At 44.8% G+C, this 14,776-nt stretch overlaps 1 protein-coding gene across 2 annotated transcripts in view; it reads left to right on the forward strand.

Annotated features, from left to right (window-relative positions):
* Positions 1-14,776, forward strand: part of LOC125623739 (uncharacterized) — an 87,465-nt gene that overhangs the window by 18,149 nt on the left and 54,540 nt on the right. The window contains exon 1 of one of the 2 annotated variants that reach the window (XM_075120745.1): positions 8,876-8,966. The exons of the other annotated variant lie outside the window; for it this stretch is intronic. Within the exon in view, the coding sequence (XP_074976846.1) occupies positions 8,939-8,966 (28 nt within the window). The 5' untranslated portion in view covers positions 8,876-8,938. Of the gene's footprint in view, positions 1-8,875; positions 8,967-14,776 lie in introns of those variants that run through there. 2 annotated transcript variants of the gene reach the window in all.

Consider the following 14,776-nt stretch of genomic DNA (forward strand, 5'->3'; position numbering starts at 1 on the left):
TTGGAGACTCGTTACTTTCACTCGGATAAATGCGCTTGCAGCTGTATTTCTTGTGGAGCAGCATTGATCTACTGTGGCCAGTTAGCTTTAATCCGAGGTATTGCATTCCCTATGGAGGTTCCCCAAGGCTATATCCGCTACCCGCTTCTGACAGCTGAATGTGACAGTTAGAATTACCTCAGCAGCACAATCAAATGGCGATTCTCTCAGCACCCAGCCGCTAACCTATGCATGCATACCCTGTTTGTTTCATTTCTAATTAAGCAGTAATATTTCTTGTCTGGATTGCTAAATGTGCAGCTCCTGAGACTGGCCGCAAGGAAATGTTATAAACGGAAACAAGCAATAGAAGTTCCCTTTCTTATTGATTCCCATGATAAACAGATCTATGCAGGAATCAGACCTGTCCTCAGGCTGTGCTCAGTGCAATGCAAGAGAACATAAGGAGACCAATTCATAAAAAAAATACCATTTGCCCAGCTTTTCCACCGATCTTACTAGGAAAGGGGAGGGAGAGCAAGCAGCCAGTGCATTTTCCTCCAGCTGCCCCCTTCCCTCACCAAGTTGTGAAGGTACATGCTTGCAAAATGCTTTCACCCTGTGCAGAGACCTCTCTGCTGCCTGTTTAGGGGGTCTGAAAGCAGGATGGCTGAAAGATGTTTCCCAGGCTCCAGAGATCAAAGAAAGCAAATCAGGAGAGGAAAGGAGTGGGTGGTGGAGAATAAACTTGAGAGGTTTGGTAAAACAAGAAGGTGCATTGCTGAAGGGACTGGAGGGTAGCCTTCCCCAGGGCAAAGCCTTTATGTAAAAGCAAGGGACTGGGTGGAGTTTGTCTTTGTAGACTCAGCAAAGGTGTGGGCAGCTTGTGGGGCTTGTAGTGTCCCTTGAGGTAGAGCAGACTGGGCTCTGTTGCAATGAATGCAAAGAGGATCCTTTACTGGGGCTGCTGGACACAGACTGACCTATGGTTCTGTTTGCATCTCTAGCCCTCAGACTGACTGACGTGACAATGTTGCCACACAGGCTCTACTTAAGTTCTGTGTTGGGGACTGTGATTACATTATGGGGCCCAGGAAGGTTGAGTCCTTGAGATGGGGCAGTCACTACAAGAAGGGATGGGCCTGGATGCATACTGGTAGAGTGGGGAACCAGACATTTGGCTTCTGTATTCATCCCTGCTTCTGCTTCCCCTTGTTAGAGGTTCCTTTCCGTGCACAGAGTTTTGATGTGACCGTCCATCTCTGTCGGGTGCTGGGACTAGACGAGGCTGTTTCAAGATAGAAGTATGTAAGCTAGAAATGACACGGAAAGAATGACTGGCCTTCAGCCTATATAGTGTGCACTTTTGTGTGTCAAAGCTCTGGTGTGTTGTTTATTGTCACATCTGTTCTAATGAATGTCGTCCGCACACCTGCCAGATCTGAGCTAGCTTCCACCTCACTGAGAGGCAGGGAGGGAAAGCCTGGGCAATCTGCAGCATTTCTTTTTGTTTGTTACAAAGCAAATATCGAGGATGACTATCAACGCCTCTTTGCTTGTCTTTCTCCTCATGTGGCCAGCCTTTTGTTGTTTAAAATAGATTTTAATAGCTTTTTAAAAAATAAATTGAAGACTGTTAGTGTCAGGGAAAGATGGGTCTTTTTAAACTCACTTATATTGCTGTTTATGCTGTAATGAAATTGAAATAGCAGCAGGATGCAATGTGCTGTGTCGTGGCAAACATTGCAAAGCTTCAGCAGTGTAAATAGTCTTATAGGGGAAAAAATTTTAATGAAAGAAAGAAATGGACTAGGTAGGTCAAGATCGCGTGTCTGATGCTTCCTAGTGTCAAGTGGGCAAAATATCTGACATGCTTGTTGCATGTGCTCATTTTAAAATGTCTTACCTGTTATTGTCGTAATATCTGGGGACCTTGCAATATTAAAAGAATCGGCCAGAAATTAAATACTGAAATTACCCACAACTATAGCCCAGTAAACTGTTACCACTTTGACTGCTAGGAGCTCCTAAATGCAGCAGCAGGGGACACTGTCAGGTCAAGTTTGACCCTCAATTTATATGTAAAAACCAAGCAAACAAATAAATTAACCTAACACCCATAGAAATGTTCACATGACTTTATTTTTGTTAATTGCAATAGAAATGATTTGGGTTAAAGTAACAAAACCAGTAGGCAAACATTTCCCTTGTCTGAAAGGGTGTTCAGGGTGGTTTGGTCCTGTCTGCACTTGCAGTGAGACCTCTTTCAGTGCTGGTTCCGCTGCACCATTTACTGGCACATGTTGTCAGAGATCATGGTAAATAGAACTTTTGTTTTTATTTTAGTGAACTGTGTGCAAGAAAAGACATCCACGTGCAGTCAAAGAACCGCTGCCATTGTAGATCAGTTTTTTTTCACACAGAGCAGAACCTTCAGTTGCAGGGCTGAATTCACCCATGGTGTAACTCTGTAGAGTTCACTGGAATTACACCAAGGATGGATTTGTCAAGGCAATCATGTTTAGTAAAAAATATGTGGTGAGTGCCATACAGCTATCCCACAAATCTTGTGAGCTGAAACCATCCTGGGAGCAGCTATGGTCACTGACGTGCCTCTAATGGAATGGGCTTTTCACATGACCTTCAAATGACAGCCCCACTAGAGGAAAAACACTAGGAAAGGCAGGCAAACAGTCACTTTTGACGTGAAAAGAAAAGGAGTACTTGTGGCACTTTAGAGACTAACAAATTTATTTGAGCATACAGCTCACTTCATTGGAAGTAGCTCACGAAAGCTTATGCTCAAATAAATTTGTTAGTCTCTAAGGTGCCACAAGTCCTCCTTTTCTTTTTGCAGATACAGACTAACATGTCTGCTACTCTGAAACTTTTGACATGGTTACCAGCCTGACCTAATATGCTGAAGTTGAAAGAAACAAAAATCTGGATGGACTTTAATGGGTTTTGTTTGCTCCAGCTAGAACCCAACGGACCATTAGCTTGTGGGAAAACACTTTCCAAGTGTGTTAACGAAAGTTGAAGTGAACAACATGGGCTGGATGGTTGATTGAAGTGGAACTTGAGCAGTGCTTTAGAAAGGAGTTTTGTGAGTGTATATGTGAGTTGCTGTGTCCTTGTATAACTTAATGTGAAGTAAATTGGCCACCGGAACTCAAAGCTTGTGGAGGTAAATTTCAGTGAGCTGGGAAAGGAACATAAGGCTTATATGGGGAGAAAAGGACTTACTGTCTTTGGGGTAACAGTGTGATCAGTGCAGCCTTGAAGTTGGGCACACAGGCCTTCCTTTAGTTCATGAAGTGCCCAAGGTCTCATAAGGGCCAAAGCATGTTCTCCCCCATGCATGCAAATCAGCCAAAGTGCATGTATATCTGTACCTGAGCAGAATTTGGCTTGGAGTCTGTACAGCCAAAAATTTTATGCTGAAGCAGAATCTAGCCACATTCAGAGTCTTGATACCCATCACAAGACCGACCGCGCCCCCCCGCCCCCCCCCCCAGTAATGAAGCTAGGGAGTAGTATGATTTTACTGGAAGACTGTCAAAGTGCTTGATTCAGCGAAGGAAGCAGTCTAAAGAGAGGGCGGTGTGCTGGAGAAGTGACTTTGATGTTAGTTCTTCGAGTTTCCTCTGTGTATTCTCACTCTTGAGATAGGTGCCAACTGGTGCCATTGATCAGCCTTCTGCTAGCACTGTCTAGTCAACCAATTGTGCACACTCCCTGACCCTGCCATCAGGCTCTGAGGGCACGGCTATAAATAGGAGAGTGTTGGCAGTTACTGCCTCAGTTCCTTCCAACTGCTGACACGCATGTGCATGAGCCTTCTCTGAATCAAGATCCTTTAGATAGTTAGGATAAGTGTCTGGTGATTGGTTTATATAGTTAGCATTAGAGTTAAGTGTTTAGTTATTGTAGGTTATTATGGCAGATCTGAAGATTAAAAAGTCATGGATTTAAGAGCTGTACATCATGTCTAGCAATCTTCCTGGATTCTGAGGTCCCTGCTCGCTACCTAAAATGCTTGTGGGACAGACATTCTCCTTCACATTGCTCCTTTTGCAGCTCTTTCACCCCACAAGCCAGAAAGGAGAGGCAAAACAGACTCCAAGCCCTCCTTCTACAAGAACCCTTGTCTACCAGATCCAAGGCTTCGAAGGCATTGCAAGATGCCTGGCTCAGCTCTGAGCACTTCAGGTTCCAAAAAGACTTTGGTACGTGGCCCAACGGCCGGCCTCAGCACCAAGCACCAGTTCAAAAGAGACTGAGCACTCAGTAGCAATGTCATCTGATCCGAAACCACAGAGGGCACTGGTGTTGAGGAAATCAGGCAGAGATGATAGATCTTCTGTGCCAGGCACTTCCACAGTGCCAAAATCCTCAGTTCCAAGAAGCAAGAAAGCAAACACAAAACAATCTTCTTCCGGAGATTCATCTGAGTTGTTGGATCATGGCTGGACGGATCAGGGACATACAGAGTGAATCTCTAAGTCTATCAAGCAAGCTCTTCAGTTGGTCCAAAGAATTCTGTGGATGTGTGTGTTATACTGACACCAGGGGCAGCTAATGCTGGAGACCTAAGAGTGTCTTCAGAACTATAGTTTTTGATTCTGGTTGATTCAGCAACAGTGAAGAGGAAATTGGGTACGGATCAGTCTTTTCATTCTCGCAAGAAAAGGAAATCTAATGAGCTGTTGGTAGTGTCACCTTCACCTCCCAGGACACCTTCAGGCTCACCTAGGAGAACAATGTCTTTGATGTCAGTGTTGAGAATATAAACTTCAGTAGTACCACCAATTAATTCATTATCAGATTTGGGCTCAGACCTGCATTCGGAGGAGCACCTGGAACCAATGGAAAATCTGGAACTGCAATCCCAGAGACTTACAATGGACAAAAACTATTACAAATACAGGTATCCTGGCTCTGACACATTACTGGACTGGCCAAAGTGGTAGGAATGACAAGTGAAGAGGAGGTGGAAGTGCCTCTACAAACTGAAGTTTCCCAAGACCAAACATCTATGTGTGAAATGTCTCCAGATCAGAATGTTGGAGTGGCATCAGCTCCTTCTTGACTGGAAGATGCCATTCATTTCGAGGAATTTGTCAACGGAATGGTTTTGACATTAACATTACTGTCTGTTTAGTGAGAAGAAACTGCATATCCTGTTTTTGATATACTGGGAAACACTTCTACAAGTAAAGTTTCTCTGCCCCTTTTGGAAGGGCTATGGCAACCCGGCTATGGCAACCCTCAAAATTAATATAGAATACTCCTTGTCCTCCACTAGTAAACAGGGCTGATGAGCTTTACCATATTCCATACGAGGGGTTTTCTTTCTCCTCTGCCTAACTCTATAGTAGTAACTGCAACAGTTCAAAGATCAGGAGGTATACGGTCTACTCCCACTAATAGAGATGGGAGAAAACTAGACTCTTTTGGGAAGAAAACTGTTCTCTTCTGCTTCCCTAAACATGAGACTAACTAATGATCTATAAAAAGAAAAGGAGTTCTTGTGGCACCTTAGAGACTAACAAATTTATTAGAGCATAAGCTTTTGTGAGCTACAGCTCACTTCATCGGATGCATACAGTGGAAAATATAGTGGGGAGATTTTATATACACAGAGAACATGAAACAATGGGTGTTACCATACAGACTGTAACAAGAGTGATCAGGAAAGGTGAGCTATTACCAGCAGGAGAGCAGGGGAAACCTTTTGTAGTGATAATCAAGGTGGGCCATTTCCCGCAGTTTACAAGAACAGTAGGAGGGGAAATAAACAAGGGGAAGTAGTTTTACTTTGTGTAATGACACATCCACTCCCAGTCTTTATTCAAGCCTAAGTTAATTGTATCCAGTTTGCAAATTCATTCCAATTCAGCAGTCTCTCGTTGGAGTCTGTTTTTGAAGTTTTTTTGTTGAAGAATTGCCACCATCCTAGCCACTATGGATGTAAAAGCCCTCTACACCAACATTCCACACAAAGATGGACTACAAGCCATCAGGAACAGTATCCTCGATAATGTCACAGCAAACCTGGTGACTGAACTTTGAGACTTTGTCCTCATCCATAACTATTTCACATTTGGGGACAATATATACCTTCTAATCAGCTGCACTGCTATGGGTACCCGCATGGCCCCACAGTATGCCAACATTTTTATGGCTGACTTAGAACAACGTAGAGACTGTCCAGTTAGGCCAATGTACATGGCAGAGGGGCATTGCTGGCACATGATTGCATATATCACATTGGTAGATGCGCAGGTGAACGAGCCTCTGATAGTGTGGCTGACGTGATTAGGCCCTGTGATGGTGTCCCCTGAATAGATATGTGGACACAGTTGGCAACGTGCTTTGTTGCAAGGATAGGTTCCTGGGTTAGTGGTTCTGTTGTGTAGTGTGTGGTTGCTGGTGAGTATTTGCTTCAGGTTGGAGGGCTGTCTGTAAGCAAGGACTGGCCTGTCTCCCAAGATCTGTGAGAGTGATGGGTCATCCTTCAGGATAGGTTGTAGATCCTTGATGATGCATTGGAGAGGTTTTAGTTGAGGGCTGAAGGTGATGGCTAATGGCGTTCTGTTATTTTCTTTGTTGGGCCTGTCCTGTAGTAGGTAACTTCTGGGTACCCTTCTGGCTCTATCAATCTGTTTCTTCACTTCAGCAGGTGGGTATTGCAGTTGTAAGAACGCTTGATAGAGATCTTGTAGGTGTTTATCTCTGTCTGAGGGGTTGGAGCAAATGCGGTTGTATTGTAGAGCTTGGCTGTAGACAATGGATCGTGTGGTGTGGTCTGGATGAAAGCTGGAGGCATGTAGGTAAGTATAGCAGTCCCCCCCTTTACCCCCCCCGCTCTCCTGCTGATAATAGCTCACCTTTCCTGATCACTCTTGTTACAGTGTGTATGGTAACACCCATTGTTTCATGTTCTCGGTGTATATAAAATCTCCCCACTATATTTTCCACTGTATGCATCCGATGAAGTAAGCTGTAGCTCACGAAAGCTTATGCTCTAATAAATTTGTTAGTTTCCTAGGTGCCACAAGTACTCCTTTTCTTTTTACAGATGCAGACTAACACAGCTGCTACTCTGAAACTGCTAATTATCTAGCAGTCATGGCTAGATATCAGTTCCACCTGTGGGACTAAATCTTTGTTGACCAAAAACCTATCTGAAGGACACTCAAGACTCACTAATGCTCTCATTAAGGAGGGTCAAAATCTGAAGCAAGCATTATCAGTGTCTTTTGAGATCTCAGATACTACTTCAAGGTCAGGGGCTACATCAGTAACTCTCAGAAGACATGCCTGGCTGCATTTTTCTACTCTTCAGGAGATGAAGTCTAAAGTTGAAGATCTTCCCTTTGAAGGTGATGGTTTATTTAGTTCAAGAACTGATGATTTATTGGAAAAAATGAAAGGAATGAGCTCTACGGATAGATCTCTGGGTCTTTTGCAGCCTTTCAAAAGGAGATTGTCTACACCATTTTTAAGATACCAAAGACAGTATTATCCCCCTTCTTCTTCCCCATTCATTCTTGTTGTCTTATTTTAACAAAGAAAGACATCACTGCCAATAGCAACTTCAGCAAACAATCTTCTGCTTCTCAGTCATACAAGAGATGGCCATTTAAGCCCAAAATAAAGCAAAAGAATTTGCTTAGAACCACTTCTTTGCCTACAGTTAGACTGTAGGTTTGATTTAGTGTTCGAGAGCAAGCAAATCAATCTTGAATTCTGTTCCCGTTACATTTGGGGAACATTTAAGCCAATGTTATGAGTGGCTAAAGATAACCATGGACAGATGGGTGTTGGATATTGTAAAAAATGTTATACCATCTAGTTTGATAACCTCCCTCCTTTTGAGGGACCCCTTTCACAAGGTGCAGTTAAAAATAGAGATCAATGCTCTGCTAGCAGAAGATACTATAGAGGTGGTTCCAATAAATCTGAGGAAATCAAGCATTCTGTTCTTGCTGTTTTCTAATTCCAAAGAAAGATAGAGGTCTTCGTCCAATCTTAGATCTAAGGAAGCTAAACATGTACACTCAAAGGGTGCATTTCACAGTGTTAGTGCTAGGATCCATTATTTCTTCCCGAGCCTTTCTATATTGGTTTGCTGCTCTGTCTCAGAAAAGCTTATTTTCGTATTTCAGTAGATCATCACACAGGAAATACTTTCATCTTGCCATAGGGCAGGACGATTTCCAATACAGAGTCCTCCCCTTTGGCCTTTCATTGGCACCCTGATTTTTTACAAAATGTCTATCTGTACTAGCAGCCTCAGGAAACAAAGGATTTTTGTGTTTCCATATTTAGACTGATTCCTAAAAATAACCTTAGACGGCAAATGGGAAGATGTCACCACATTTGTATGTGCTCTGTTCTGACATTCAGGTTTCTTAATAAGCAAAGAGAAATCATTACTGATCCCATCACAGAAAATCCTATTATCTGTTCCCTGCCACGTGAGTTGGCAAACCTCTTCCATTCAGTGCAATCTGCCTGCTAGTGATGTAGGCTTGGGAGCAGCCTGGAGGATTCTGTGAAGCTGGTGGATAGTTGTGCTGTCTCCCTCCACTTGGAAAAGCTGCACTGTGAACGTCACAGTTCACATTGGAATGTAGCTCTGATTATAGTTCTAAAAATATACAGCATGTCTCCCTTCTCCCAGGGGAGGGCAGGGGACTCCTCAAAGCCTTAAAGGGGAGTGTTCAACATAAGGGAACAGCTGACAAGTGTGAGAGTAAGGCTTTCAGAAATTAAGCTTATGCCCCACTTTTGAGTGTGATTAGGGCTAAAGGTCTTCTTTGTTCATTTAAGACTTCCCATCCTAAATCATTTGTTTGGATTTTTTAGGCAATAATACTGTATCCTCCACCTTCTTAATCTCTGCCGAACCTCCAAGAAAGCTCCTTTTGTCTGATTAAGGGTTGTCAGAATGATTGATGTATTCTTGCAGGATGGAGGTGAGTCCTCTTGTCTTGACAGTTCGGTTTGATAGCCAAGTTGAAACTGACCCTTGCTGCCACTCTCATCTTAAAATATCTGTGTTTTTCATAGCCCAGATAATATAGCGCTGTAGCTATGGAAGGCAAGGGCTTCACTCTGGGGATGGCAATAGATGATTCTCCACAGCGTAACAATGGATGTCATGTGATGGTCAAAGGACTGTGAAACCCAAGAAATCCTGATCAAAACAGTGTTCTGTCAGATCCATAGATAACATAGAATCATAGAATATCAGGGTTGCAAGGGACCTCAGGAGATCATCTAGTCCAACACCCTGCTCAAAGCAGGACCAATGCCCAACTAAATCATCCTACCTACCACTATCTGGGTTCATGGTGCTATCCATATGATATGTTTTTATTTACATTACGCACCAATTGATAGAGAGATCCCTGTGTACGTTTTCAGGTTTCTGGGATTTTTTGCCAACAGTTTATAAGAAAATTTTAAAATTGAATAAATATGACGTAGCAAGTTGTTAAAATATAATACATTGTACTTCTGTAGCACCTCTTTAAACTAAAGAGCTTTGATGTGTTTTATAAGCAGTCTCTCAACACTCCTGTAGTAGGTTTGAGTGGGTTTTATAGATGTAGAATATTATCCCTGTTTTTTTAGATGGAGAAAATGAGGCACAGGGAGGCCAAGTGACTTGATCAGTGAGCCAGTGTTAAAGCTAGGCTTGGCCCCTGCTCTTCTGACTCATTTAGACACAAGACTAGACGTTCAAAAGGGATTAGTGATTTGGGGGGCTTCCATTTTTGAAGGCTCAGCTCCTAACACTTGAAAAGGGGATGGATTTTCAAAAAGTGCTGAGCATGCACCGTATGAAAATCAGGTTCCTTTAAAGTGTCTCCAGTCAAGCCCCCAAAATCTGAGGCACCCAAAAATCTCTAGCCACTGTGGAAAATCTTGGCCATGCTACCCGTAGTCTTTAGAATTTTGATGTGAGGCTCACTTAATTAAAAATGGATTTTTAAAAATAAAGAAGAGAGAAATGCTGTGGCTGATTAGTGGATAACATGGATTAATTGGCTTTGCTATTTTGGATTGCGCCAAAAAAAAAATTGAATCATTTCATTTAGGAGCTGTTGGGTTGATGTTCCGGTCTGCGAAACTTCTCTATCAGGTCAATGATCCATGAGCTTCAGTCAAACCAAGAAGGAAGACCTTGATACAACAGGCCATAAGGGGTCTGAAGCAGGGATGGGCAAACAGTGAAAGGTTCAGGAGTTTGTTTGGCTAATGTTACTCGGCAGTTATATGGTGGCTTTCATCCCAGGATCTCTGAATGCCTGACTGAGGGGGAAGAGGGAGCAGGTGAATCATTCTTATTGTACAGATGGAGGAGCTGAGGTACAAAGGTGAAGTGACTTGTTCAAGGTCACACAGCAAATCTGAGAAAAGAACCATGGAGTTCTGTCTGCTTCTCTTACCAGTAAATCAAATTGCACATACATAGGCAGGAAGGCTGTAAAGCCAAATCTTTATTGTAAACCCTTACTTGGGTTGTATGCTCTTTTTGGGGCCGGCGCTGCCTTTTTGTTACTGGTTTGTACGCCTCACATGGTAGGACTCTGATCCCTGATTGGGGCTATCACAATGCCAACTCACTTCCTCCTCCTCCTCCCCCCTAAAAAATAGAAATGGTCTAGCACATAGGGCACTTGCATAGTGCTTGAGAGACCTGAGCTCGATTTCCAGCTCAGCACAGACTTCCTGTGTGACCTTGAGTACGTCACTTAGTATACCTAGTGCCTTAGTTCCCTATCTGTAAACATGGGGATCAAACTTCCTGCCTATGGATACCAAGGTGTTGTGAGGATAAATATATTAATGTTGGTGAGCTGCTCAGATACTACACTGATGATAGGTGGTATTTATTAATCTAGTGGCCCAGATGTCTTCACTCTCCTCCAAATCCCTTTTAAAAATTCCCTCTTCGTTACTCTTTCACCATTAATCACACTCCATTGCCATCTACTTCTGCTCTCATACCTGATTTTATTCATATAACAAAGGAAAACAACTGGGACTAACAACCTTATGCAACCAAACAGATTACGTGATCTTCATTTCTTGTGTTCTCCGCCCTCCTCCCAGTGTTGTCTGTTGTCATACTCTGCTGTGTGTTGTATCTAATTCAGATGGTAAAACACTCTGAACGAAGAAGCTGCTCTTATTTTGTAAAGTGCTGAATGTTCTTGTGGCACAGCATGATCCTGAGTGCAGACCTTTGTTTTCACCATTTGGGTCTGCAAAATTCAGCTGGAAGTCTCATGAAAAGAGGCTTTCTTGTGAGGTTTTCAGTACCTCCCAGGTCGCTGGTATTTCAGTGCTTTGGGAAAGATGGAAAATGAAAATGAATGCAAGTAAGTTAACTAGATTTGGAGAGGTGGCATAGGCCAGTGGCTAGGACACTAGATTGGAAGTAAAATTTTCAAAAGTGTCTAAGGGTATGTCTACACTACGAAATTAGGTCGAATTTATAGAAGTCGGTTTTTTAGAAATCGGTTTTATATATTCGAGTGTGTGTGTCCCCACAGAAAATGCTCTAAGTGCATTAAGTGCATTAACTCGGCGGAGCGCTTCCACAGTACCGAGGCAAGCGTCGACTTCCGGAGCGTTGCACTGTGGGTAGCTATCCCACAGTTCCCGCAGTCTCCGCTGCCCATTGGAATTCTGGGTTGAGATCCCAATGCCTGATGGGGCTAAAACATTGTCGCGGGTGGTTCTGGGTACATATCGTCAGCCCCCGTTCCCTCCCTCCCCCCCCCGTGAAAGCAAGGGCAGACAATCATTTCGCGCTTTTTTCCTGAGTTACCTGTGCAGACGCCATACCACGGCAAGCATGGAGCCCGCTCAGCTCACTTTGGCAATTAGGAGCACATTAACCACCACACGCATTATCCAGCAGTATATGCAGCACCAGAACATGGCAACGCGATACCGGGCGAGGAGGCGACGTCAGCGCGGTCCCGTGAGTGATCAGGACATGGACACAGATTTCTCTGAAAGCATGGGCCCTGACAATGCATGCATCATGGTGCTAATGGGGCAGGTTCATGCTGTGGAACGCCGATTCTGGGCTCGGGAAACAAGCACAGACTGGTGGGACCGCATAGTGTTGCAGGTCTGGGACGATTCCCAGTGGCTGAGAAACTTTCGCATGCGTAGGGGCACTTTCATGGAACTTTGTGACTTGCTTTCCCCTGCCCTGAAGCGCATGAATACCAAGATGAGAGCAGCCCTCACAGTTGAGAAGCGAGTGGCGATAGCCCTGTGGAAGCTTGCAACGCCAGACAGCTACCGGTCAGTTGGGAATCAATTTGGAGTGGGCAAATCTACTGTGGGGGCTGCTGTGATGCAAGTAGCCCACGCAATCAAAGATCTGCTGATATCAAGGGTAGTGACCCTGGGAAATGTGCAGGTCATAGTGGATGGCTTTGCTGCAATGGGATTCCCTAACTGTGGTGGGGCTATAGACGGAACCCATATCCCTATCTTGGCACCGGAGCACCAAGCCGCCGAGTACATAAACCGCAAGGGGTACTTTTCGATAGTGCTGCAAGCTCTGGTGGATCACAAGGGACGTTTCACCAACATCAACATGGGATGGCCGGGAAAGGTGCATGATGCTCGCATCTTCAGGAACTCTGGTCTGTTTCAAAAGCTGCAGGAAGGGACTTTATTCCCAGACCAGAAAATAACTGTTGGGGATGTTGAAATGCCTATATGTATCCTTGGGGACCCAGCCTACCCCTTAATGCCATGGCTCATGAAGCCGTACACAGGCAGCCTGGACAGTAGTCAGGAGCTGTTCAACTACAGGCTGAGCAAGTGCAGAATGGTGGTAGAATGTGCATTTGGACGTTTAAAGGCGCGCTGGCGCAGTTTACTGACTCGCTTAGACCTCAGCGAAACCAATATTCCCACTGTTATTACTGCTTGCTGTGTGCTCCACAATATCTGTGAGAGTAAGGGGGAGACGTTTATGGCGGGGTGGGAGGTTGAGGCAAATCACCTAGCTGCTGGTTACGCGCAGCCAGACACCAGGGCGGTTAGAAGAGCACAGGAGGGCGCGGTACGCATCAGAGAAGCTTTGAAAACCAGTTTCATGACTGGCCAGGCTACGGTGTGAAAATTCTGTTTGTTTCTCCTTGATGAACCCCCCCGCCCCTTGGTTCACTCTACTTCCCTGTAAGCTAACCACCCTCCCCTCCTCCCTTTAATCATTGCTTGCAGAGGCAATAAAGTCATTGCTGCTTCACAGTCATGCATTCGTTATTCATTCATCACACAAATAGGGAGATGACTACCAAGGTATCCCAGGAGGGGTGGTGGAGGAGGGAAGGAAAATGCCACACTGCACTTTAAGCACAGCACTTTAAAAGTTTACAACTTTAAAATTTATTGAATGCCAGCCTTCTTTTTTTTGGGCAATCCTCTGTGGTGGAGTGGCTGGTTGGCCGGAGGCCCCCCCACCGCGTTCTTGGGCGTCTGGGTGTGGAGACTATGGAACTTGGGGAGGAGGGCGGTTGGTTACAGAGGGGCAGCAGTGGCAGTCTGTGCTCCAGCTGCCTTTGCTGCAGCTCAACCATACACTAGAGCATACTGGTTTGGTCCTGCAGCAGCCTCAGCATTGAATCATGCCTCCTCTCATCACGCTGCCGCCACATTTGAGCTTCAGCCCTGTCTTCAGCCCGCCACTTACTCTCTTCAGCCCTCCACCTCTCCTCCCGGTCATTTTGTGCTTTCCTGCACTCTGACATTATTTGCCTCCACGCATTCGTCTGTGCTCTGTCAGTGTGGGAGGACAGCATGAGCTCGGAGAACATTTCATCGCGAGTGCGTTTTTTTTTCTTTCTAAGCTTCACTAGCCTCTGGGAAGGAGAAGATCCTGTGATCATTGAAACACATGCAGCTGGTGGAGAAAAAAAAAGGGACAGCGGTATTTAAAAAGACACATTTTATAAAACAGTCGCTACACTCTTTCAGGGTAAACATTGCTGTTAACATTACATACATAGCACATGTGCTTTCGTTACAAGGTCGCATTTTGCCTCCTCCCACCGCGTGACTACCCCCTCAACCTTCTCCCCTCCCTGTGGCTAACAGCGGGGAACATTTCTGTTTAGCCACAGGCAAACAGCCCAGCAGGAATGGGCTCCTCTGAGTGTCCCCTGAAGAAAAGCACTCTATTTCAACCAGGTGACCATGAATTATATCTCACTCTCCTGAGGATAACACAGAGAGATAAAGAACGGATTTTGGTTGAATGCCAGCAAACATACACTGCAATGCTTTGTTCTACAGTGATTCCCGAGTACGTGTTACTGGCCTGGAGTGGTAAAGTGTCCTACCATGAAGGACGAAATAAGGCTGCCCTCCCCAGAAACCTTTTGCAAAGGCTTTAGGACTACATCTAGGAGAACCGCAAATGCCAGGGCAAAGTAATCCTTTCACATGCTTGCTTTTAAACCATGTATAGCATTTTAAAAGGTACACTCACCAGAGGTCCCTTCTCCGCCTGCTGAGTCCAGGAGGCAGCCTTGGGTGGGTTCGGGGGGTACTGGCTCCAGGTCTAGGGTGAGAAACAGTTCCTGGCTGTCGGGAAAACCGGTTTCTCCGCTTGTTTGCTGTGAGCTATCTACAACCTCCTCCTCATCATCATCTTCTTCGTCCCCAAAACCTACTTCCGTATTGCCTCCATCTCCATTGAAGGAGTCAAACAACACGGCTGGGGTAGTGGTGGCTGAAACCCCTA

Source organism: Caretta caretta, chromosome 17 (genome assembly GCF_965140235.1).
Source record: "Caretta caretta isolate rCarCar2 chromosome 17, rCarCar1.hap1, whole genome shotgun sequence".
Taxonomy (NCBI): domain Eukaryota; kingdom Metazoa; phylum Chordata; order Testudines; family Cheloniidae; genus Caretta; species Caretta caretta.